The sequence below is a fragment of the Chrysochloris asiatica genome, unplaced genomic scaffold (genome assembly GCF_000296735.1).
Source record: "Chrysochloris asiatica unplaced genomic scaffold, ChrAsi1.0 scaffold00194, whole genome shotgun sequence".
NCBI classification, from domain to species: Eukaryota; Metazoa; Chordata; class Mammalia; order Afrosoricida; family Chrysochloridae; genus Chrysochloris; species Chrysochloris asiatica.
Genome location: NW_006408712.1, coordinates 1,886,750 through 1,912,850, shown reverse-complemented (window position 1 = coordinate 1,912,850; position 26,101 = coordinate 1,886,750). Strand labels below are relative to the sequence as shown.

General features: G+C 36.8%; 1 protein-coding gene across 4 annotated transcripts in view; it reads left to right on the top strand.

Annotated features, from left to right (window-relative positions):
• The window catches only part of NIN (ninein (GSK3B interacting protein)), a 137,700-nt gene extending 115,987 nt beyond the window's left edge, over nt 1–21,713 (top strand). For 2 of the 4 annotated variants that reach the window (XM_006872344.1, XM_006872342.1), the window contains 7 exons: nt 1,581–1,694; nt 3,627–3,773; nt 5,497–5,676; nt 7,212–7,358; nt 11,140–11,241; nt 15,496–15,696; nt 19,150–19,384. In XM_006872344.1, the coding sequence (XP_006872406.1) occupies nt 1,581–1,694; nt 3,627–3,773; nt 5,497–5,676; nt 7,212–7,358; nt 11,140–11,241; nt 15,496–15,696; nt 19,150–19,344 (1,086 nt within the window). In that variant the 3' untranslated portion in view covers nt 19,345–19,384. Of the gene's footprint in view, nt 1–1,580; nt 1,695–3,626; nt 3,774–5,496; nt 5,677–7,211; nt 7,359–11,139; nt 11,242–15,495; nt 15,697–17,330; nt 17,875–19,149; nt 19,385–21,443 lie in introns of those variants that run through there. The other 2 variants (XM_006872341.1, XM_006872343.1) reach the window with 2 other exon arrangements.
• Nucleotides 21,714–26,101: the final 4,388 nt, after the last annotated feature.

The following is a 26,101-nucleotide window of genomic DNA, read 5'->3' as shown; positions in this document are numbered from 1 at the left end:
CTGAGTGGGTCTCCCCTGTTAGCCTAATTGTTCCGGAGTCTCCTGGAACAGCGTTTCACCTGGCATTACGTGACCCTAAATCTCCTGAAGGCATGACAGGAATCTAAATTAGCTGATTAATAATTATATCATTAAACACAATAACAAAGCTTGTCTCGTTTTAATACATGGGAGCTTCAAAAAGTTCATGGAAAATAGAATTAAAAGACAGAATTTTTCCTTGAATTTTTTTAAAACCCTAGTGGATTTCCCAAAGCTACTTAATATACATGTATAATGTCATTTATATGTCTGTCACTATGTTGCTTATCCGGGTGCGGTGGCTCCAGAGGATAAGCATTGTACTACGAACCACAAGATCAGCAGCTGCTCCACAGGAGAAAGATGAGGCTTTCTGCTCCTACAAAAGCCTTGGAAACCCTCTGCAGGGTCACTATGAGTCAGAACCAACCCCACGGCATTTAACAACAAACAATATGCTGCTTATCACTGTTATTTATATATATATCACTATGTTGGACCTTGGTGTGTCACGGTAGGATAAACAATGGATTGCTAACCACAAGGTTGGAGATTCAAACCCACAAACCACTCCACAGAAACTCTATTATTCAGGACCATTATGAGTCAGCACACAACAATAACTGTTGCTTATATATTATATAGTATAAATTTGTTATATGTAACAATCTGAAACATATTTCATAGACTAGCACTTTTTTCTATAGCATCTTCTAGAAATAAAAAAAACCTGTTTTTTTTCCTACCTGTATTAATGGACATCCATATAATCTTTCTAAGGTACATTCTTGAAAATATGAGGCAGTGAGAAAGAAAAATGAAAAGAGATTCCTGAAAATTAGAGGTAGACAGGGCATCAGGAAATTGTCTTTCCTTTTTATTAGCTTGTTCTACTTCCTCATGTTACTAGATGGCACTTGATCTTGTCGATACAAGTGTTATTGTTAAGTGTCATCAGTTTCAAGGAGTGCTTGGTGGGTTTGAACCACTGACCTAGCAGTCCAGTGCTTACCCTACAGTGCCACACCCAGACTTTTCTCAATACAAATTGTTGATGTATGCCATTGAATCGGTTCTGACTCATAGCTACCTGTATAGGATTTCTAAGAGCAGCTGGTGAGTTTGAACTGCTGACCTTGCGGTTACCAATCCAGTGCTTATCCTACAATACCACACCAGGGCTAGTCAATACAGTTGCTGTTGTTAAGTGCTATTGAGTCAATTCAGACTCATAGCAACCCTGTGTAGGGTTTCTGAGGAGCGGCTGGTGGGTTTGAACTGCTAACCTCGTGGTGAGCAGTCCAGTGGTTATCCTACAGTGCGACACCAGGACTATTGTTGATACAAGTGCTGTTGTTGTTGTTAAGTGCTATTGAGTCATTTCCAACTCATAGTGACCCTGTATAGGGTTTCTGAGGAGCAACTAGTGTGTTTGAGCCACCAACCCTGTGGTTTAAACAGAACTTTCAGTCCAGGGCTGCATCAACACAAGTGGAAACATATGAATCAGGGCTAGATACGTTTGCAAAAATGCCCTCTTCTTTTCTCTTCCTAAACAGTTGGCAAAATCAAGTCTTTTAGAGAACAGAATTACTACTATGAAGCAGGAGCAAAAATCTTGGGAACACCAGAGTGAAAGCTTAAAATCACAACTAGTGGCTTCACAGGGAAAGGTATGTGGACAATTCTTATTTCACCTTCACAGGTAGTATTCCCTACCTTCCAACAGAAATTCTAACTGAAAGATAAGAAAAATGATTTAAAAATTATTCAGATGAGCCCATGGACGAGGACATAGTCACCAAGGCTAGAGCTGAGACTGAAGCATCCAGCTGATAAGAAGTGAGGGGAGATGCCCAAGAACACCCAAACTTGCAGACAGTACCCATTTGACGATCAGAACTCGACTAGAGAAAGATAAAAAAAAACAATTTTTGATAAAAGAAACAAGTGTAAATTGCTACAATTTGATGAATTTGACCTATACTTATGGAGGTAGTAGCTTAAAATACCAACTGAGAGGAAAGAGGTCTTCCCATCACATATCAATCCTATCCCTTCTGCATACAGGGTTGATAGGGATGGGCAACTCAGACATTGGCTACCTAAAATGAGGGGGCAATAAAAGCACAAAGTGACTGGCTTGCAAGTTTTAAAGAGGGAGTTTAGTTTAAGAGGGTACGGGGCAAGGTAAAGTCCCTATTGAATTCTGTCTAGACGAGTCAGGTGAAAAGAGATGGGGATAAGATTCCTATGATTCAGTAAGGAGTCGTTATTATCAAAACTAATTGTGCTGTCATAACTGTAAAGGTAGAAGTTTTGTTAACAAAAAGGGGGGAGTAGTTATCTTACAGTCCAGAAACAGAGGACCCTAGGACAATCAAGGGAGAAGAGCATGAGCAGAATGTGGGACCCTATCCAGAGAAGCAGTGACACCAGAGGTGGAGGCAGAGATAAGGACATGGTGAGAGAGAGCAGCTAAGAACTCTATACTCATGGAAAGAGAAAGACTGAGTGCTGGTGGCCAGGAGGCAGGCTTGTAGAATGTGCCCTTTGGTTGTTTAAATGATTATATATTCCTGAGTGTTTTTGTGTATATCCCACCCCCACCCCCCAAAAAAACCCAAAACAACAGAGGGAATAGAAGCAAATGCTGTTGAATGATGACACACATAGGAGATTGTAATCATTGCAATGAAACAATGAGTGTAAAACCTATATTTTCCCATGTAAACTATCATTCAATTCACAATAAAAACTTTTTAAAAATTTAAGAAAAAATGATTCAGGTTTAAGTGGCCTAAGAGAAGAAGGCTCAAAATGATAACTTTTTCAGTTTGACTAAAAAATGACATACATTTATAGGATGATGAAATAACAGTAGTTCCTTCAAAGTTTAGTATTTGTGAAATTAACAATTTATGAAAGCTTGAAAAAAATGTATAAAAATAGCTACTTACCTTTATGTAAAAATAGTTTCTAAGGCAAGTTTATGCCTTATCATAGATCTGTATCAGCATTACTTTTTACAATTTAAGTTTTTCTAAAAATTGACGTTTATATGAAATACCAGATAATTGGCATGAAGTAGGGTCCTTCACAGATACAGGTTTCTTTTCACTTAAGAGTTCCTATATAATCACCATAGCTGTTGTTGCTTAGTGCCATCAAGTCGGGATCTAACTGATAGGAACCCTGTACAGGGTTTCCAAGGAACAGCTGGTGAGATGGAACTGCCAGCCTTCACGGCAGTTTACTACATTAATCAGCAACGCCACACCAATTTCTGCACAATGGAGTAAGACCATCTGAGATACCACTTGGTACTTGCTGGTTCTGTAAGAAAGATATCACTTGGTAATCCACCAGATGACTGTATCAGCAATACCCTGCTCCTGGCATCATTTTTATTGTCCTAAATATGATTTAATATCCTATAAATATGCATAATATCCATAGGTTTCCAGTAAGCTACTAAGAAGATAATTGGGTGTAGTAGGAAGAAACGAAAGAGACCTTGGAATTTTTTTGTCCTCATTCATTCCTGAACATTCTATAGATGAGACCACAAGGATTTAGGTAGTAAGATTGTTCTTATGATGCAGGTTCAAAGTTTAGAAGATACCCTGCAGAATGTGAATCTGCAAATGTCCCAGATTAAATCTGACCTACGAGTGTCTCAGCAGGAAAAGGAGACTTTAAAACAAGAAGTGATGTCTTTACATAAGCAACTTCAGAATGCTGGTGACAAGGTAATTTCTCTTTTATTGACGTGTACAAATTTTAAGTGTGTAGCTTAATCATTTTATATGTATATATTATATATATATATAATAAATATATATTATATATATATATATATATATATATATAATGCTTTACATCTGTAATTATATATATACACTTATATACCTGGGAGCACAGTGGATCTGTAGGATAAGCACTGAACTACAAACCACAAGGCCAGTGGTTTGAGCTCCACAGCTGCTCCATGGGAGAAACATGAAGCTTTCTGATCCTTTTTAAAAAGATTTACAGCCTCAGAAAACCCTTTACAGAGTGTCTCTGAGTTGGCACAATTGGTTCATTGCTGTACAGTTCATTCCATCTCAGAGTGACCCTATATGTTTTCTTTAAAAAGTGATAGACTTTAAAGCATTCATGCAGCCCTAACAAATTAGAGAAAGCATTTCAAAAAATTAATCTAGGAACAGGCCCACACACAAAGGCTATAAAAAGGTAACAGTGCTGATGAAAAGGAAAACTGTGTCATAAAACAATAGTACTGAATTTCAGGTTAATCCATTGTTACCAGATGGGTTGGTGCAATGACACCAGAAAGTCTAGGAAATGCTGGTCAAAGTGTTAGCTGGATGACACATTATGGTGATGTTCTAGAAAGTGTATCTCGTTTTAATATGTCACACTGCTGCTTAGTCTCGCAGATAAACTCATAGCAATGTCCTGGGTTAACAGCCTTGGGATAGATGTTAAGATTTTGTTCTATAGTAAAAGTAGTCAATGGTTCAGTTACTTTTTTTAAAAAATTTTACTGAAATAGTTGTTTCCATTTTCAAAATTTCTTCATACATTTTTTTCAAAATGAGCACCTTTTTCATTTTCAATGTTTTGACTTAAAAGAAAGGAGGCTTCTGTGGTTGTTACCATTTTTATATTCTTAAGCATTTTCAGGATCCAAAAAGAAATCATTCTGCCGCTTAAAAGTATGTTCCTTAGTCCAGGCCTCAGTTACATGGACAGTATGTTCTTTGGTTTCTAAAAAAAGAACCTGATTGCATGTGAAACTGAAAGTGGAGTTTAGCTTGTGAAAGCTTTCATATTGACAGCACATGTCAGTGTCCCTTGTTTTCTCTATTAACCAAAAGACTAGTTATCTTGGTTCAAAATAATCTCATGAAAATAAGGCAGTTTTTAATGTCACAAATCTACATGCACTTGGATCCCATATTGGGACTGTTATGCTAAAGACCGTTTTAAAGGGGAAATTTCTAAGTCTTTTTTTTCAGTACCAAATTCCAAGTATATTGCATAATTTATATCTGCATATACTTTTGAGGAGGCTTGGTGGCTCTGTGGGTTAGGCATTGAGCTGTTAACCACAAGGTCAGTGGTTTAAACCACCACTGCCCTGTGGGAGAAAGAAAAGACTGCAAAGATCTGCAGCCTTGGAAACTCCATACAGGGTTGCTACAAGCTGGAATCAACTCGATGGCAGTGGGCTTGGTTTGATTTTGTTATATATATACTTGATTTAGCTTGATTTGATTTTGGTATATATAATATAAATATTTGGTATATATAATATAATATATATATATACACTCCCATTAGAAGAGAAAGGAGAAGGCTGAATGGTGCTAAGACTTGTCATTAGATAAATTTGACACCTTTCCCAAGCTAGAAATTTACCCATCAACTTACTTTTAAGACTTAACTCTTCAATTCTCTCTTAAGAACAGAGCCCCAGAAATAGCCACATACCAATCAGGGTTCCATAACCAGCAAAAAAGGCTGTCTTGGGACAAGTTGGATCATCTGATGAATGAGGAGCAACAGCTGCTTTGGCAGGAGAATGAGAGATTCCAAACTGTGGTGCAGAACACCAAAGCAGAACTCATACACTCCCGAGAGAAGGTAACTTGAAAATTGTACCTAGTGGCATATATTTGAAAATGGTTTGTTTGATATCAAATGAATGTTTAGTATGATTGAAATGGCCCCTTGGTATAGATTTGAATATTCTGCTATGGCAGACTTACTGTAAAAATATATAATTTGTCATTTGTATGAATATAGTTGTATCCTGATGTGTTAATAAAATATTTTTCATTTCATATAAACATTTCTATAGTAAAACCTTTCTGGGCTTTTAATCTTCAGATCTACAATATAGACTTACAAAAATTATGTTAACCATATTTTTCTCACTCTAATTGGCTAGTTGACAAAACTACAAAATAGAAGAACTAAATAGAGATCTTGCTGGTCTAATTTCTTGTATGAATTAAACAAAAACAAGTTGCTGTTAAGTCAATGCCAACTCATGGCAACCCCGTATATGTTACAGCAGAACTGTGCTCCATAGGATTTTTAATGACAGAGTTTTCAAAAGTAGATTACTGGGGCTTTCTTTTGATGCACCTTTAGGTAGGCTCAAACCTTCAACCTATCAGTTAGCAGTTGAGTGTGTTAATCATTTGTACTAACCAGGGACTCCCTGTATGAACACAAGGGGTCGCCTTTTTAAAGACAAGCATCTGAAAATGGGCTTTAAAGGTCATCTTTTCTAACCAGTGAACTGATGCCTACATTCTCTTAACCTCTCCAAGTAATTGACCAACTATGTTTGTTGTTGTTAAGTGCTGTTAGGTCAGTTCTGACCCATAGCCACACTGTATAGGGTTTCCAAGGAGCAGCTGCTGAGCTCGAACCACTGACCTTGCGATTCAAACTGACCTTGCAGTCCAGCATATTAACCCACAGCACCATAACAGGCCTCCAATTATGTTTAACTCATACTTAAACACTCTTTTGAGAGGAATTCTAACTCTGAATAGTACAAATAATCATTTTGTTGTACATAGGGTGGATATGAGTCAGAACCAACTCAATGGCCCCTAACAACAACAACCCTGTGCCAGAGACTCTGCTATCATGGAGGCAGCAGTAGACATGGTCCCCATCTCCATGGGACATAGTGGATGTAAATGCATTTTTTCAAGTGTGTATAATCCAATACAGAGCAAGTGAGAATGCTATTTCATTCACTCTCCAAAAGTTATACCCATGCCAAAGCAATGTCTACGTACTTGGCAGACACACCACACCATTGACTCCTAGAGGTTTGGTTATGTGTCAGAGCTAGAAGTTCCCTCTTCCCAGTCTTGTCCTTATAATATTGGGGTTTGTTTGTTTGTCGAAGTCTATAAAATTGCTTTATTTGATTTTTAATTTAGACCCATCCAGATTAGAAATGTCTTTACCTGGGAAAGATCTTTTGAAACCCAGAAGGATAGGCTTCAAGAATTGGCAGATTTAGCTGGAATAGCAGGGATTTTAATACAACAGAACCCAAGTGCTGAATACAACCATTCCTTAGGTCTGTTATTTGGTTTCCTGGGCTGGATGATTCTGTTAACATTTCTTCCTCTTACACTTGTTCTTACTAGGTTCGTCAACTGGAATCCAACTTTCTTCCCCCTAAACACCAAAAACATCTACACCCTTCAGGTACTGTGAAACCCACAGAACAAGAGAAGTTAAACTTAAAGAGAGAATGTGAACAGTTTCAGAAAGAACGATCCCCCAACAGGAAGGTACGTTTTCGAGTGTTTATGGTTTTGTGTCTGGCTATTAGATTTCCTTAAGTACATGTTTCTTCCTAGGCGTGCTTCTAAGGAAGTGAATACAGTGGCTTATTCTGGTTCTTTATTATATCTCTGTGCATTTGTAATCTTGTTAAAACTGTATTGGCATTTTTAAAAAAAACTTTTTGTTGTAAATTGAGTGAAGATTTATACACAAGATCATCAGCTTTACATTCAACAAACCATATACTTTGTTTCATTTCAGTGATTACAATCCCCTCATGTAGTTCTTATTTCCAATCCACCCACCTCCCCATCCCTTCTCAACTTTGTCCTTAGGTAAATATTCCCCTTTTGATCTTGAATGATTGACCATTCCACGGTGAGCATACCTTACTAGTGTTGTTGTCCTCCCTATAAACTTATCTACTGCTTGGCTGAAAATTGGGCTATGAGGGTGAGTTCCTTTCCAGACCTGAAGGGTGGTGGAAGGTCATAGTATCAGGTTCCTGTAGTCTCTTTCTGACCATTAAAAAGCTACATGAGCATTCTTTTTGATTAAGTAACTGCTTTATAATGATTTTTTTTATTAAGTAACAGCTTTATAATACTTTTTTTTTTTTTTAGTTTTTGAATCATCATTAGAATTGCAAGCTTTTATAAACCCACTACCATTGAGTTGATTCTTACTCATTGGGACCCTGAATAGGGTTTCTGAGACTGTAAATCTTTACAGAAGCAGACAACCTCATCATTCTCCTGTGCAGTGACTGATTGGTGGATTTGAACTGCCAACCATGTAAAAACCCAATACTTAAAATTAATTACCATTGAGTTGATTTTGACTCCTAGCATATAGGGCAGAGTAGAACTACTCTATGGGATTTCCAAGGCTATAAATATTTACAGAAGTCGGGCTACTAATCTCACGGTCAGCAGTTTGAAACTAGCAGCAGTTCCACAGGAGAAAGATGAGGCTTTCTGCTCCCTAAAGATTTACAGCCTCAGAAACGCTATTCAGGGTTGCCATGAGTTGGAACCGACTCCACAGCACATAACCATCACCACCACCAAATCTTTTACAGAAGCAAACTGCCGTATCTTTCTCCCGTGAAGTGGCTGGTGGGTTCAAACGGCAGACCTTTCAGTTGGCAGCCAAGCATATGACTACTGCACCACCAGGGCTGCTGATTTATAAGAGTAAAATACAGAGAGATTTAATGTTAGGAATCAGGAGCATGGTGGCTCTGTAGGTTAAGCACTGTACAGCAAAACCATAGTTTGGTGGTTCAACCTCACCATCTGTTCCTCTGGAGAACGATGAGGCTTTCTGCTCAGATTTACAGCCTCAGAAACCTTATACAGGGTCACTGTGAGTCAGAAGTGACTCAACAATGCTTAACAACAACAACGTTAGGAATATCTTAATATGGTCTTATATTAATTATCTGCATAAGAAATTGCCTAAAATGTAATGTCTTAAAACAACAAACATTTCTGACCTCTGTTAATTGAATCTAGAACTCAAAAGCAACTTAGCTGGGTGATTCTAATGCGAGTCTTGTGAAATTGCAGTCCAGATGTCAGCCAGGGTTGCAGTTAGCTGAAGGCTGCACTGGGGCTGGGTCATCAATTCCATACTCCCTGGTGTAGCTGTTAGCGGCGGGAGACTTCTGGTCTTTAGTGACTGATTACAGAAGCTTTAGTGCCTCACAACCTGGCCCTCTCTTCAGAAAGTTGCCTTCCCCCAGAGTGGGTAATGAGAAAAAGAGAGACTAACCAAAACCAAAGACCAGGATGAAAGCTGCAGTACCTTCTATCACCTAATTTTGGAAGTGACATACATGGGGACTTCAAAAAGTTCTTGGAAAAATGTAATTAGAAGATTTATGAAAATTTTCCATAAACTTTTTGAAGCCCTCTCATACCATCACTTCTGAATTCTACTAGTCAAATAGACTAACCCTGGTATCGTATGAGAAGGGGCTATACTACACAAGGGTGTGAATAGCCTTAAAGGTGGGCATCATTGAGGGTCATCTTGGAACCTGGCTACCATATTGTCAAATTTCTGTAGTGCAATTCAGTTTGCTCTGTCTCTTGAAATTGGGAGTCCTAGACCAGTAATTACTTTGGGGGTTATTGTTCATTTTCTTTTTTCAAACTAAAATCCAGACTTATTAGTGAAACTGCTCTGATATGATGGGTAGACTTCAAGAATCAACAATTTGGCCAGTTAAAGATATGGTTTGTTTTTTTCTGGGAAGAATGATGAGCTTTATTTTTATATTTAAAAATGCATACATAGTATTTTTAAATTAAAATTTTGGAAGTTATCATGGCCACAGGCAATAATAAGATTGTACTCTACTGCTGACATGCCATTAAATTTCAGGTACACTTAAGTACTTTTCAAGAAATTTTCAGAGAAAATAGTGCTATTTCATCCAGCTGATCACCAAGGGAGAAGTCTCAACATTGGTTTTTAAAGTAGCATGAATTTCAAATGTACCTGGAAATATTGTATTTTTGCTTAATAATTCTTATTACTCTCCAAAGGGTTCTTGCTTTGAGAAAGGCAAATATCAGCATTCTAGAATAAAGTCATGTTTTCCTCTTGGTGTGGCGCTGTGGGTTAATGCGCCAGACTGCAAAGCAATTTGAACTGCAATGTTGGTGGTTCAGGCTCACCAGCTGCTCCTTGGAAACCCTATACAGGGTCGCTGTGGGTCGGAACCGACTTGACAGCACTTAACAACAACTAGTTCATTTGATACTTAATGTAGTGAAGATAATCCCCCAAATGGATACTCATAAAATCTTCACATTCCATCTTTAAAGTTGAGAAAGGAGTTATGGAAATCAAATTTTATGCATTCTTGATTTTAAATCTTTAAATTTGCCTAAAGACAGATTTTTCCTATATTAGATTTTTACTAGTATAGCATTTTAAAAATAAGATATACTAGAAAATACCATGGTACATGTAGTAAGTAAACATTAAGTATTATTTCATAAAACTTTTCTTTCAGTAATTGTTGTCAAGTGCCGAATTGAATGTATATATATGTATGTACAAGGAGCTCTGGTAGCGTAGTGGTTATGAATTGTGCTGTGAACTGCAAGGTCAGCAGTTTGAAACTACCAGCTATTCTGCAGGAGAAAGATGAGGCTTTCTGCTCCCATAAAGATTTATAGCCTCAGAAATCCTGTATAGGGTCGCTATGAGTTGGAACTGGCTACACGGCACATAACAACAACAAAAACATATGTATGTACATTGGTATAGGTATATATACTGGGCTGCAATATAACATGCATTGTCTTACAGTGGGTGGCATCAAAGTTTGAAGCCAGCTAGCTGCCTTAAGGAGTCTGTGCTATGTGAGAAGCATAGCAAATTGCTTACATGTAAATAGTTCCTGGGTGTCATAAATGGTTAAGTGCTGGACTATTAACTGAAAGATTGGCAGTTCAAATCCATCCAGATGCACCTTGGAAGAAAAGCCTGGTGATCTGCTTCCAGCCAGTCACAATCTTTAGAACCTTGTGAAACACAGTTCTATTCTGGACTATATGGAGTCAGCATGAGTTAGATTCTCAATGACAATAGGTGAAGGTGGAAGCAGTGCCTCAAATCCATTGCTTTTTGTTTTCCATCACTGAATTAACTTGGTTTTCCTCCATGAGTTTAGATTTCTGATAGCACAAATATATTGACATAAAGTAAGACAACTCAGTTGTTTTTGTTTGGTTTTGCTTTTAAGAAAATATTTATGTTTCCTAACAGGTCAGTCAAGTGAATGCCATTGAACGAGAATTAGAAACAGTTCATTTGGAAAATGAAGGCCTCAAAAAGAAACAAGTAAAACTGGATGAGCAGCTAATGGAGGTAAGTTTTTAAGCAACTGGCCTTAGCTGTTAAGAATATTTTAGTCCGTGAATGAGCCATTTGTTGAAAGAGACTAGACGTAGCATTGCATTCCTATTCTGAAAAAAGTGAAAATCTAAGTACATTCATTGACAAGCTGAACTCTTTGGCTTATCGTTCCAAGTTTGATAAATAGGTGCTTTTGCTTAATTCTACAGTAATAGGAATCCATGCAGATTTACAGAGGAAGGAAGAATGTTGATTCTTTTTCAGTGCACAAAGGTCAGTCAGTACCTCAGCGACTCAGTCTGACATCAGCCAAGGGACACAGTGCTCACCACAACTGTGTTTGTAACCTTACAGTGTTTTCGAGGTAACTGTTGCTCTCTAGCAACACAGGGAATTTGAAGAAATTTCATTCTGAAGTGCTGCCATTGTTCATTACTACCTTTGTTAACTGCCTTTTGAAAGTCGTTATCTGTTAAATATAAAAATGGGAATGTAGTACCTGTCTGCTCCAACATGGGGTTTATAATCTACTAGATTGCTTTATGAAAACTGAGTACGATTATAGGGTATTTAAACAAACTATGTACAAGTCATTATATATATATATAAAATAAAAATATTAGTCAATTAATGATCCAACATTTAGTGAACTTTATGTAAGGTAGAGAAGCATGGGTAGGAAATGTCTTCGTGTGCTCTGAAAAAATGCTCTGTATATGTATATTTTTAAGCCAGAATTATAGGAAGGAAGAGAGAATTATATATATTTTCTCTTATGAAATTTTGATATAGATGCTTGGTTTTAAATGTGAAATATGGGCAAACATATTGTGTTGACATTTAAATAACCACTGTGGCTCCCATCAATTTTATATTATTTGAGATTAGTAAAACTATAAATAGTGAAATTTAAACCTTTTTTCTTTCTTTTCCTGACAGCATATAATAAATGTGTTCAGAGCCGTGAGCCATGAGCTGTGTTTAGATGTAGATATGCTTTTCTGATAAAGTAATTATATACTCTAATGACTAAGATAACTGGAGCCAAATTGAAGAGTAACAGGGTATACTTCATCACTGTTCAATCCTCTCCAAATGCTTTGTCAGTCGGCCAGCTCTTCTCCCACCTGCTCTGGCTGGCCTCACAAACACTCATCCCTCCAGCCCCACTGCATTGCAGCTGTTATAAGTAATTCCCCCTCATAATTTTTCTCCCTGATGTGGTAGTAAATGTTTGCTAATGAATGAAGCAAATTGAGTGTTGTTGGCACTAGAGCTGCCTAAGGGGGAGCAGGACTGCTCCATTTGAGCACTGAAAAGAATATCATATACTCTCTACATTGAGGACACTTACATTAGGAAATAAGACTGAGCCATTAAGTCTACAAATGAGATTTTTCTTCTATGTTATGATACCTATAGATGAGGCCAACTGGGGGAATCTGCAGTGGTTTTCACACTATTTTGTGGGCCCTAGCTCACCCGAGGGGTTAGGTCTGTTCCTCTGAATCTGGCAGAGATCTCACCTGGTTGAGGTGAGGAGAGGTAGGCAGACAGGGAGATGCTCCTACATTGTAATCTTGAGAAGCAGAGCATTTGAGAAAAGCTTTCCAGGTGATTCTAGTCTGATATATGAAAGGGACTTCAAAAAGTTCATGGAAAAATGCCATGGTCTTTCAAGTCCGTTTTTCCATGAACCTTTTGAAGCCCCTTCATATGTGTTCCCTTGCGGGGAAAAGGCTTTTTCCTCATCCTTATATGTAACCAGTTTAAAAGTCACAGACCTAATGCAGTACATACTCAAAAGTGTAGCTAAAGATCCCCACTCACTGGACTAGGAAGTGGAAGAGTCACAGTTAGAATTTCAGGGGGTTTTCAGCTATATGAAGAAATGTTCTATATATAATTCATTTGAGCATTTTAAAAAGGATTAAAGACTGTACAGCTGTTCTTAAGCCTACTTGTATGTCTCTATGGCAGACCACAGTCTAGACACGTGAACAACAGAATGTTTTATAGCTTTTGTTCCACACCTCCAAGTGCCAAGGGATCTAACATCAATTCTTTTCTGGACCTGAAATCTTCTAAATAGTTATAGTGGGATACGTAGAAGAAAGGGGACAAACTTACCAGCCAAATTACAGTAGCTGAGGAAGCCACTGTAGAATTAGAGCTATAAAATATTTTTTCTAAAAAAATTATATGTAAAGAAGTGTTACTCTTGGTCCTTCAAAAGCTCTTACTGACTAAAGTACCCATGCTCATGTATATAATATACCCAACTGGTACTGCTCTTTCTCTTTTTATAACTCATACTTTTCTTCCTCTTTGTATAACTCCTGTTAATTTTGTTTTTCTTGTCTGTGGCTAACCTAGAACTCAGTGGTTGGAACTAGCAGAGAAGGGTGCAGTTCTTTGCCTGAGATAGTGTGTGAAGGTAGAACATTCTTTTCAATGAACTTTCATAGCATGGAAACATCTCATTACACTCCTTGTTCATGTAATCATTTCTACTAATGATAGCAATAAGTACTTAAGGTATGAGCCAGTATTCATTTTCATTTTGATTTTACTTTTTAATATGTCCCCACTTACTTTTACACGAGGATTTTCTTCAGTTTGTAAATCATTGTGTATAAAAATTAACTCTGATAGAAAATTATGGGAATATAATTCTCCATATCCTCTATTCCTGAAAATAAAGTCCTGGGTTTTTTGTATCTACAAGGTATTTTTAAATGGGTAATGGCCCACTTCACAAATTTAGATTTAAAGAAATGGATAATGGCTCAGAGGTTTCATGATAACATTTACGTTTGGTTGTGCCTGGAAGGGCCTTTTTCCCCTTCTCACAAACCTGGGAGTGCTTTCTCTTGACTTTTGTACTTGGTCCTGTTTGTTGCATGCCTTCCATTAAGCCATGTGACTGCTGAATGTGTGTATCCAGATCGGAGGTAGCATGCTTTTCACTGATTAAAAGGCTGTGTATCTTTTTCTTTTTCTTACTCCAACTTTGATTGGCATGTTGATGCATATACCGTTTTTCTTATTGTCTTGAACAAATACTTCTATGTACTCCAATTCCCAGATGTTCTGGGTTATCTCTGTATGTGCTAGAGCTGCCTGTCTTAGTGTGCTACTTAATTTAAGGGTGGAACTACACACTGATAAACTAAGGTAGGTTAAAATATTTTTAGATGTAAGATAAGATTCTCTGAAACAACTGAAAGCTTGAGGTTGGAAAATATGTAGGCATTTAACATTTGCTTTTAAGATTCTTTATGAATGTTAAGTAGTTAAGTAGTTAAGTAAAGTGGCAAAACCCTGAATTATTGGAGGGATGCTTCAGCTCTTCATAATAAAATTGAAATACGAAACCTTGACCTTGCTGATTAACGTACATTCCAAATCACATGATTTAGTGAGACTTCTACTCTTGCTCTCCTATTCATGTTAGTGTTTTCAATACTTTCTCTTCCCAACTCCAATTGCTTTCTGTGATCTCAAAATTTGTGTTAATTTTCCTACCTCATCTTGTCTGTGGGAATAAATAAAAAGGATGGTTTAATTAAATTAAATATTGTTCTAGTGTAAGAAAAATAAGTAGAATTAAGATGTTTATCATGAAGGGGCCTAGTGGCACAGTGGCTGAGCACTTGGCTGCTAACCAAAAAGTTTGTGGTTTGAACCTATCCGGTGGCTCCATTAGAGAAAAGACTAGGTGATCTGGTCCCATAAATGTTACAGACTAGTTAACGTTATGGGACAGTTCTAGTCGGTCACACGGGGTCACTATAGTCAGAATCAACTCGATGATACCGAGCAACATGTATGGCATGCAGCTATAGCCACTTGAGAGTGAGCAATTACTGTTTTGTTTTTGTTTTTTTCTTTAAGTCTAAAACTGTTAAGAAGTCCTGCTCATTAATTCTACTATCTCCTAAGCAAACTGTCTCTTCACTACATCTAACTCAGGATCAATTTCCAAACTTTCAGTGGGTATTGTTGTTGTAAAATGCCATTGAATCATCGCAAACTCATAGCAACCCTATATAAGGTTTCCCAGGAGTGGCTGGTGGGTTTGAACCACCAACCTCACGATTAGCAATCAAGTACTTATCCTACATTGCCACAGCAGGACTCCTCAATGGGTATTAGAGGCCAGTAATGGATTCATAGACTTCATTGCTCCCTGCTTGACACCTTCAAGGACACCTCTGTGATTAGAGGCACCACAAGTGACCAGACTTTGCTCTTGTCCTTCAGATGCAGCACCTGAGGTCCACTGTGATGCTTAGCCCATCCCCGCATGCTTGGGATCTGCAGCTGCTCCAGCAGCAAGCCTGTCCAATGGTGCCCAGAGAGCAGTTTCTGCAGCTTCAACACCGGCTGCTGCAGGCGGAAAGGATCAACCAGCACCTGCAGGAGGAACTTGAAAACAGGACCTCCGAAACTAACACACCACAGGTATGGAGCTCTTTTTTCTTTTAATAGTAAACTCAAATCTGATGAGTTGCCTGTGTGATTTTTACCTACTTGTTTGTAAGTTTACCAGTTCAAAAGTGTGGATAAATACCCAAATAGCTTGTCAGAGAGTTACACCTTACTTATATTCCAGATCCACAGAACTGCAGTGTTAACCTTTTTTTTTTGGCTGTGCTACTTTTGAGCTCTTACCTTCTAAGCTAGATAATTAAGTGTCCTAGGTGTCCTTATACATGTGTAGTGGGTACAGAAGTAGCAGGATCATTTGATTATGATGAACAATTGGTCCAGTAGTATTGTCTAAGACCAAAACTTTTACAAGATTCAAGTGTAACCCTAGGATTATGCACCACTAGCAAAGCATCTTGGGTTCCCCTGTACCAATTCCATGGAATTCACAAGACTTTTCACAGTTCTTGAATAAAATAGTAGGTGTAGTCAGGGAAATGTTTTTAATGGCATAGGCTAACTTAATTTTTTAAAATTACCTACTTTGAAAACTCTGTTTTTAAGAAAATAAAGATCTTTCCCTTCCCTATGAATTAGCATTATCCCTACTCACTACCCAGACACAATCCCATGTTACCTAGTTTTTCAAGTTGCTATTTCACTTTGGTACTTCATTCATAATCATCCTTCTTCAGAAGAGTCGTAACCCCTGGGTGTTGCCCATTTAATTTATTTGGAATTAGAAATAATTAATAAGTACTTTTTATGGAATTATATTTTTTTTTCTAAATAAATTAATTTGGAAATAAATAGCTACATAAATTCTCAGTCCTTTCTGGTTTGAATGCTCTTCTGTTCTCAAATACCTTGGCACTCAATAAACATTTGAAAAGGAATTTCTGAACTCTTTTTTTTCCTTAATCCCCTCAAAGTGGCTTTGCAAATTCACATTAGCGTTGTAATAATACATTGGAGCAGTTCTGCTTTCCTTTCCCACTATTGTGTATCTGTGCCATAATGTACCTGTTTTTCTAATGAAACTTTTTATAAATAAACATGTGTTTTCAAATCCATGTTTTGGAGGCTTTTTACATACCACTTCAATTTCCAAATATTAAACTGAAACTCTTGAATTAAAATTGTGATAGTGTGGCACTGGAGGTATACTTCAACTCTGTATAATAAAATTGACACGTAAAATCTCTACCTAGCTGATTAACGGACATCCCAAACCAAATGATTTGGCTAGGATTCTGCTCATTGCTCTCCTATGCACACTAGTATTTTCAAAGCTTTCTCTTCCCAATCCTTCTACCTCAATTGAGTCAGGGTTAGAGAGACAAAAACAAGATTTTTGTCATCCTCCAGCCAGATGGCAAGTGGACTGCATACATACTGCTCTCCACAATGCCACCTGTGGGCTCTTCTGTTTCTGGTCAATGAACTGACACAAATTTTAAGATCACAGAATGTTACTCGAATCTGTACATTGTTCTATGTGTGTGGAGTGATGTGATTTCTTCTGCCTTTGTGTTGCTTTGCTTGCTTATATGGTGTTAATGTATGTGCATCTAAATATTGTTTGCATTATAAATGTGTGAATTTAGATTCCCCCAAGAACCATCTTGACATCAGGGTGAAGTGTACCACTTGCCTTCTTTCTCTAGGCCTTGCTACCGGAGCAGCGAGCAGTGCATGCAGATTCCTACAGAAGGATTGGGCACCTGTGAAAGCTGGGCTGCTATTGATGGCATTTCTTACCCTGGCAGCTACTCAAATGCACACACCCATACAAGCACACACACCACACAAACACAGAGACATAAGCTGAGCAATGTTACGGAATCAAGTGCTCTTTTAAATTATTTTATTATTATTATTATTATTGTTAAGCCTTTGCAGTATTATGTCTCATTTATTTATATAGACATGACAAATATTGTGAATCAAATTCACAAATTCTAGCTTGTTACAAATCATCTTATTTAAACCATTTAAAGAGTGTGGATTTGAAATTCTTGAAAAGGATGTATTTTATATATTTTCTCATTCCATATGTTGTAACTATTTTTAACAAAGGTACTACTTTTATATATGGAATTTGAAGAAAATTCAAACTATTTATACTGTTTTGTATTAGCTGTATAATAATTTTTGACAGGACAAAGGAAAATTTTGATGAAACAAACAATAAAATAAATTTTAAATATATGACTGCTTCTGTTCTTCCTCTTCCTCCCACACTTTTGCCATACTCTTTGTTCTTTGGATTCATTATTTTTATTTTTTTACTTTGTTCTGTTTTTTTTTTAAGGCAAGTGGGAATTGGGTACTTTCCATTTATGTATGAGCTTGTTAAAGCCATTGTATTTTTTTTAATACAGGACTTTTTAAAAAGCTAGATGTTCTCAAAGCCTGATTTCTTGCAATTTACTTTCTTCCTTAGATTCTTACCTACTAAAATTTTTGTATTTCAATTAGTTCCATGGTTTTGTTGCTTCATTTCTGGTGGTTACTATTGACTTTCAACTCATGTTTGATAATTCTGCCTACTTTTAAAAGGATACCTTTTTAAAAATATTCCAAAGGCAAGTCATGCCAACAGCTAGTAACTTCCTAACTTTTTTTAAATATTTGTAGAAACTTTTGAATTCTGGAATTCCTTATGTAGACATCTTGCGGGGAGGGGGAGGACAGCCAGTAAGCTCTCCGGGACTCTCTGCCCTCAGAGAACTGTGTTCTCTTTTATTCATCACTGTTGTGTGAGGAGGGGAGGAAGGAAAGGCTGGGTTCTTTTTCCTGCCCTATTGTTTTATTTAGAAGCTCTCTGCAAGGAGAAGATTCTTCATTTCAAATCTGTTCTAATGATAAACCCATCCTCCAAACCAGATGTTTGCTTCATATTGACAAGTCAAATTTGGAAACAGATGACCAGAATAAACTGGCAGGAAGGACGCTGATTGTTATAAAGGGGGGAAAAAAACCCATAGCACCCCTACAGCAATCAGCCACTTCAAAGAAAAAAACAGACACCCATTTGCAAGCTGATTGGACATTGTACGGGATTCTGAAAACCACTTTTGTTTCATTGTTCAGAGGGTTCACAGTTTTAGAGAGCACAGAAGAAAACCCATCTTTTTGTTTACTGCGGGTACCCATTTTACTAGCAATACAAACAAGTATTAAATTATGGGTTTTAAGAATTTTGTTTCTATGTCAGGGGAAGATGGTTACAAAGGTAAGATTGTTTTTTGTTTTTCTTTCTTTTTTTTTTTTTTTTTGGTCTTTGGTTCTTTCTTGGGTAGGATTACTTTTCTAGTATGTGCAACCACAAGTCCCATTTCATCAGAAATCCATCCGCCCTGTTAAAAAGACAAAGCACTTGCTGTCCTTTCTCTAGGCATCTTGTGGGGAAAATATGCTAGTGTTTTCTTTTTGGTGTGGCATGATTTTCAAGTGATAGTACGTTTTTTTCTTTCCCTGCAGGAAAACCAGGAACAACTGGTAACTGCCATGGAAGAACGAATGATGGAAGTTGAACAGAAACTGAAACTAGTGAAAAGGCTTCTCCAGGAGAAAGTGAATCAGCTCAAAGAACAAGTGAGCTTCCCTGGTCACCTCTGCCCACCCACTCCACATTCCAATTTTAACTCCACTTTTACATTCCTTTATTGCCATTAACTTGTTAACATTTTTTGTTGTCTAATAAAGGCAAATTCTACTGTAAATGTCTACAAGAACTTAGAAATCTCTCTCCCACTCCCCACCAAAGAGTATGAAGTCTATATTCTCCATCATCTTGTAATCCAAAACTCTCTCAAGGCATATATTTTTCCCACAATTAAAATTATATATTTGCTAACAGTGACTCACATAGATCTAAAGCGTTCCTAATGAGGTTTCAGTGGCTCAGATTGAATATTTATAGTTTTCTTCTGCCCAAGCCAAGAAATACTCCTATTTAAATCCACAGGGGGGGAAAAAAATTCAGGGAGGGAGGCTAGTGACTAATGGAACTTTAGCTTTCCTGTTACCAACAGTTTGTGACAACCTCAAAAAGTACCTTACCATCTGGACTTCAAATTCTAAGACCACTAAGTAGTCTAATGATTTTCACCTATGGCAGCAGGGTGGACTTAGGCTTTAGAAATTGGTTGTATATGTACTAAGGAGACACAAGGAGGATTACTTCCAGGAGAGTTGTATAAATTCTATGAAAACTGAGATTGATATGGACTGGTGTGGAGGAAGGTAGAAATTTCTCAGCCTGGTGTTCTAGGTACATAATACCGAAGAAGAATCCCAGGGAAAATGCAGAAGTAGGTGGGATCTTTCCTTTGCCTGTATTTTTAAGACACAGAGGGAAGGAAATAGAAAAGACCTATTCAGTAAGTATTTATCCATTCAATCCTTTAAACATCCATTTAAGTATGTGCCAGGTACTGCTCAAAGCAGTTGGAGATACAGCAGTGGACAAAGCATAGTCTTTTACCATGCCGAGTGCAAATTCCAGTAACACCTCTAAGGTGCCAAGCATTTGACCTGCGGTAGGTTCAAAACTCCCACAAACAGAGTTGACTATCATATTTTCTGCAGAGGGGAATACAGAGAAGAGATGTTTGATCCAGCTCAGGAATTTCAAGACATTTTCCTGAAGGCCTCTTAAACCAAGACTTGAGGGTTGAATATGATTTGAAAAAGTGCAGAAATGTAGGAAAGTCACTTTAGACGGTGGGAACATGGTACAGTTATGACAACATATATAGAATGTGGTTATCTACAGACACTTTGGTATTAGCAATTCCTACTTTACTAGAGAGGAAGGAAGGAGCAGAGCAGTAGAAGGCCTTGTATGTGGAGCCAAGGAATTTGAATTTTATTCCACAGATGATGAAGAGCCATCTAAGCGCTTTTAGTGAAAACAAGGAGGGAGAGAGAACAGGAGGAAGGGAGGAAAGAAAAGTTATATTTGAAGGGTTCCGTAGCCAGTAGCATATTACACATACCAGTCATCTAAGTCTGGGTTTCAGAGTGTTACAGTCCTTGTCCTCATACTTTGAAATGCTAGTAAATTAATTAGCAACTCTTCAAATTACTCTTTATTCCCATAAACTTCTATACTTTGAGATGCCTTGCCTAGAGGTACATTGAGGGAAGTGAGGACTGGAAGTTACTCAACAATAAAATTATCTCAAGGTTGCTGACAAGTTTTCATATCTACCCCAACCTAGACTATGTACTCTAACAATAAGATTAGAATATATCTTCTAAGTAAAGGCTGTATGCAAAACAGGAATAATTAAGGAAAACAACTACTCAATATTATGTCTTTGTTATAATACATGAGCCAGATTTTTACGTAATCAATAGGTTGCATATTATAAAATGGGAAGCTCAAGCATCTGTTGTTAAGAGTAGGTAATTCCACACTGTACACTTCAAAAACAACTTGTAAAAAAGTATTTTGATAGTTTTAGAAAATCAATAAAGAAATAGCACCTAATTAATTTTAAATGAAAAAAAATTGACCCCTCAATTATCAATCTGTTCTTTTTATCAGTAACTTCTGCATATTGTGCAAAGAACTACCTTGGAAAAAAAATGGATTTGCTCCACTCGTATCCCTGATGCCAGGTCTGATATTAAAATTGTATTGTAAATAAAAGAACATAATTGATAGAAACTATTTGCCTTTATAGACAACTGTCTTTATGTCAAACCTTAAGCTTAAAAGCAGAATTACAGAAATGGAGTCAAGATGTTTCTGGTTCTGTTTCTAGCTCTGCAAGAATACTAAAGCAGATGAGATGATGAAGGATTTGTATGTTGAGAATGCCCAGTTGTTGAAAGCTCTGGAAATGACTGAACAGCGGCAGAAAACAGCAGAGAAGAAGAACTGCCTCCTAGAAGAGAAGATTGCCAGCCTCAGTAATATAGTCAGGAATCTGACACCAGCACCGCTGACTTCTGCACCTCCTCTGAGGTCATAGCCAAGCCAAAGGATGTGTGTGCACTTCACTGGAATGGATGGAACATTTCAGTAGTTTCTCGCATACACACGCACATATTTCAGTAGATTCACACACACATATATACCCTTTTATTTTAACCTTTTATGGCTTGAAATTAAGTTTAACCAAAAACTGCTAACAAAGGATTGGTATCTCCATTCATTGTAGTTAGTTTCCCTAAAGAGATTCTTACAGAAGTTCCAAACAAATATTCACATATTCTGTTCTGTTCCAATGACTCTTAAACTTCCTTTTTTTTTTTTTTTTAATACTCTAATACCAAGAAGGCTAATATATGAAAACAAAGACCCTTAAACCCCAGTTTTGAGTGAGTTTCAAAAATTCCTATTGTGTACAAATCAATTTTAGATATTTAACTTCCAGATCTTATTAGAATCCTTATTTTGAACCTTATTTATTTGAAAACCAAATGTAGGTATTCTATACACATAAATACTGAAGTCATTCTGTTTCTACTAGTTTTGGTTCTTGGAATTCATCGGTAAGGCTTTCTGTTTGATTAGGATACTGGACTCAGGAATATCCACTGTAGTCAAAAAAGGCTGAGTCCACAGACCTCTGCTTCTAACATCTAAGACAGTATTACCACTCTTAATCCATTACAGATAGAAAACTGACTTATTCAACTGCACCGTTAACTAATTTGAAAGCTTTACATTCTTTGAGCACCCTTCCCCACCACCCCATTTGGGAACTTGTCTTCTAGAAAATAGTTTATAAAAGCTACAGTTGAATTGTAGGGGAAGCACTGAAAGAAACCACTTTGAAATAAACATATACCCTTAGAAGACAGATGAGCAAACCCTGTGGGTTTTTCTGTCTCTAAAGTCTTGAGTCCTTACATTTACCAGTTACCTCAAGAACTCAGGGAACAATACTTTAAACTAGTCTTTCTGAACTATGTTGTTGTTAAGTGCCATCAAGTCGGTTCCGACCCTGGTGTGGCCTCTTTAAACATTTGAAATATATAAACTATATGACTTTATTTATTTGTCTTACGTATTTGCAGCCATAGTAGAATTTTTATTTCTATATTTTCAGTGAGATTAACCTTCTGTGGAAAGGCCCTGATTTTAGAGTGAAAGCCCTCCTGTAACTTGTGAAAGAGGTTTAGTTTGTATTAATGATAATAGGTCAAAATTTGCACACTTCCTTCTCTTCTTGGCCACAAATCTGATCATAAGTATTTCTTACTGTGACTAACCATTGGCATGGCACCTACAGTAAAGGAGTGCCAGATAGAACATTCCATCCAATCTCAAGACCAGGACTTTATAGCATAGCAGACGTTTTTAATTAAGTATTACACAAACTGCAAAAGCTGGAACCTGTGTAAGGTGGAAACCATTCCAAAAAGAGAAACTCAAATATTTTCCGCTAAAACAAGTGATAGAAAAGTGGCACCACTGCACCCTGTCAACGGCGGAAAACTTGAGATACCTGGAAAAACAAGTCAGTTCTATGGAGTTCCATCTCTCACAGTCTCTGCTTCTAGATTACCGCAGCCAGAAGGTGATGGAGGACTTACTAAATCAGGACACTAACAAAGTTCATCAAAGCCACTTACCTGTTTTTGTGGGACAGGAATTAGGTCAGAAAAATTCACTGTGATGTATTCCAGGAAGGCCATGCCCATCTGTTTTTAAGAGACACAGCAGCAGAATTAAATGCTTCTTTCTGAGCAGAAACATATGAAAAGCAAACTGTCTACTTAGTCATATAAGGTCAAAAACTCAATATTAAAATAATTTTCTTCTAGGAACCTCAGGATGGAAACTAATCATCCTCTAGTCATTCACTTTAACAGAGAATCCTTTCACTTAAAACTGTGAATAGGAGTAGAATAAAAAAACAAAAACAAAAAAACAAGCATCTGTGGTATTTATGTGCTATGCTTCACGTTACTCAAGGCTATCACTGCAACTGAACACCAAGCATATTTCTCAAATAGTTGGCTTAGCATGTGATCACATTTACTGCCATTTTTATATTATGAACAGTATAATTTGTTTACTTCCTATAAATTTGTACTTATGTATATATAAACTGCTGTACAGTAATTATAAATATGACTTTCCTAAAAGTTTTAGGCTACATTTAAAATCCCTTTATCTAAATTTAAATGCTGCACAAATCAAAGTTAATTTAACCAACATAGACACCAACTGCCACCGAGTCGATTCTCACAGCAACATTACAGGCACAGTAGAACTTCCCCATAGAGTTCCAAGGCTATACATCTTTATGGAAGCACACTACTACATCTTTCTACCAAGAAGGAACTGGTGGGTTCAAACCACCAACCTTTTGGTTAACAAGCAAGCACTTTAACAACTGCACCAACAGAGCTCCTTAACCAACATATATGTGTTTAATTTCTTGCCCTACTCCAGATTGTTGGGGAATCAACATGCAAAGTATGAAGATATATTAAATGTATACACTTCTACAGCAGCTCATTTTTTGTAGACTAGGATGTGAATTTAACTGCAATTTATAAGATCACTTATAATTTGTAAAAGATCTTTTAAGAAGGTTAAGCTTAAACTACTAAAATTGTTTATTATTTGCTTTCAGGCATTGAGTAGCAATCCTCAAAATTTTAAGTTATATATTATATAGGCATTTAACTGCTTGTTTTTTTAAAGCACTGGTTTTTATTTTTAACTCTTTTTAGGTTCTTAAAAATATTTAAAATAGTCCTAGAAGACAGCATCTTCATTTCAAGGAAAGGGAATCAATTTTGTCTTTTTGATAATAATACTTTAAGAGGAGGGAAATAAATGTAGGCAATAGCACATAAACGTTCCTCTATTTTGCTTCCCTCTACTTGTCAGAAGCCTGAATGCTTTAATATTTGTGAAGGAAAATAAGTAGAAGAAGAAGGACAGAACCAGCCACAGTGTTTTATTTATTTTTCTGAAACCCTTCCTAAACCCAGATTTTAAAAACTGTCTAAAAGTGAATTCTTTCTGAAGGCTTCACATTAATTGAATATATACTCGTTTTAGCATATTTTTACATAAATGGATCACAAGGTCATAGGCTTCCAAGGTACAGGAGAAAATCATACAGGTCTAGTATTTCAATAGTGCATCAGTAATCAGTCTGGTACAGTTTTGCGGAACTATTTTTTTTTTAAATGAATACAGCTTTATGGTAGACTTTGCCTTTTTAAATGTAGAAATGAAATTTTAATTTTTGTTATTATTATGATTAATTCCTCTTTTTATATTGTTGTTGAGTGAAGAAAAAAACAAAGGTATTGTTACTGCCAACAGTTTAAAGATATTCCCAATCCAGGCAAGGCTAAGAAGAGTATTAAGCAAGTCCTGTTTCAAATGGATTACCTGTAATGACTCACTAATATAATTATAAAACCAATGCCAAAACCCAAGTCACTACCTATTAAACACAAGGCATTCCTTATTTAAAATTTAGCCTTTATGTCCTATCCTGGACTTATTTGACCATCGCAGCACTATAAAGTAGTTTTGATTTTAAAGCCTGTGGATAATTATTTAATAACAAATTGTCAAAGTTAGCATTTTGCCTCTCAGCTTCTTTGATACAAACTAAATGTATTCTTTTTTTGACTGTGGGGAGGACATTTTCACAGCATGCTTTAAGGGAACATATTTTTTGTGAAGGAAAACCTAAAGTAAAGAGAGCCCGAGTTAATCTAAAGCCATCTCTAGAATTTTGTTCAGCTAAAGATTAGTGTTTATGTATTTTTATCTGATTTGTATATTTTATCTTGGCCCTTCTCAGAAGGATTTTAACATGTACTTAAAATGTAAATAAATAATTTTGCAAGCATGGCTCTTGTTTTCTATATACCCTGAACTCTTCTAAACCATTTCAATGTGTTTATCATTCTCTTTAGAGTGAAAACAATAAAATATTATACTGAACACATTCTACAAATAAAAATTTTCAGTTCCCACTCTAGACCAGTTTGTAAAAAGATCCCAAAGTCATATATTAGGGTTTAGACCACTAAGAATTCCACTGCTCAGAAGAATGAATTTCACACCATATAATTTAAGGGTCCCAGTATCCTACAGCAATTCACACTTTACCTCTAAAATCCTGACTTAACCATAGACTGGGTCCTGCTTGAAATTTTGGGCCCTTCAGAGGTGGCTGTATATTAACTACTTTAACAATTTTAATGGGTGACTCTAACTTGCTTAATTAGGTTGCTCAAGAATGATGAAAATACTGGCACAGGACATGAGCAGACACTTCACCAAGGAGTAGATCCAGGCAGCCAACAAAAATATGAAGAAATGTTCACCATCACTAGCCATTAGAGATGTAAATCAAAACAACAATGAGATATCATCTCACACTACCAGTTGTTGTTGTTAAGTGCCATCGAGTCGGTTCCGACCCATAGCGAC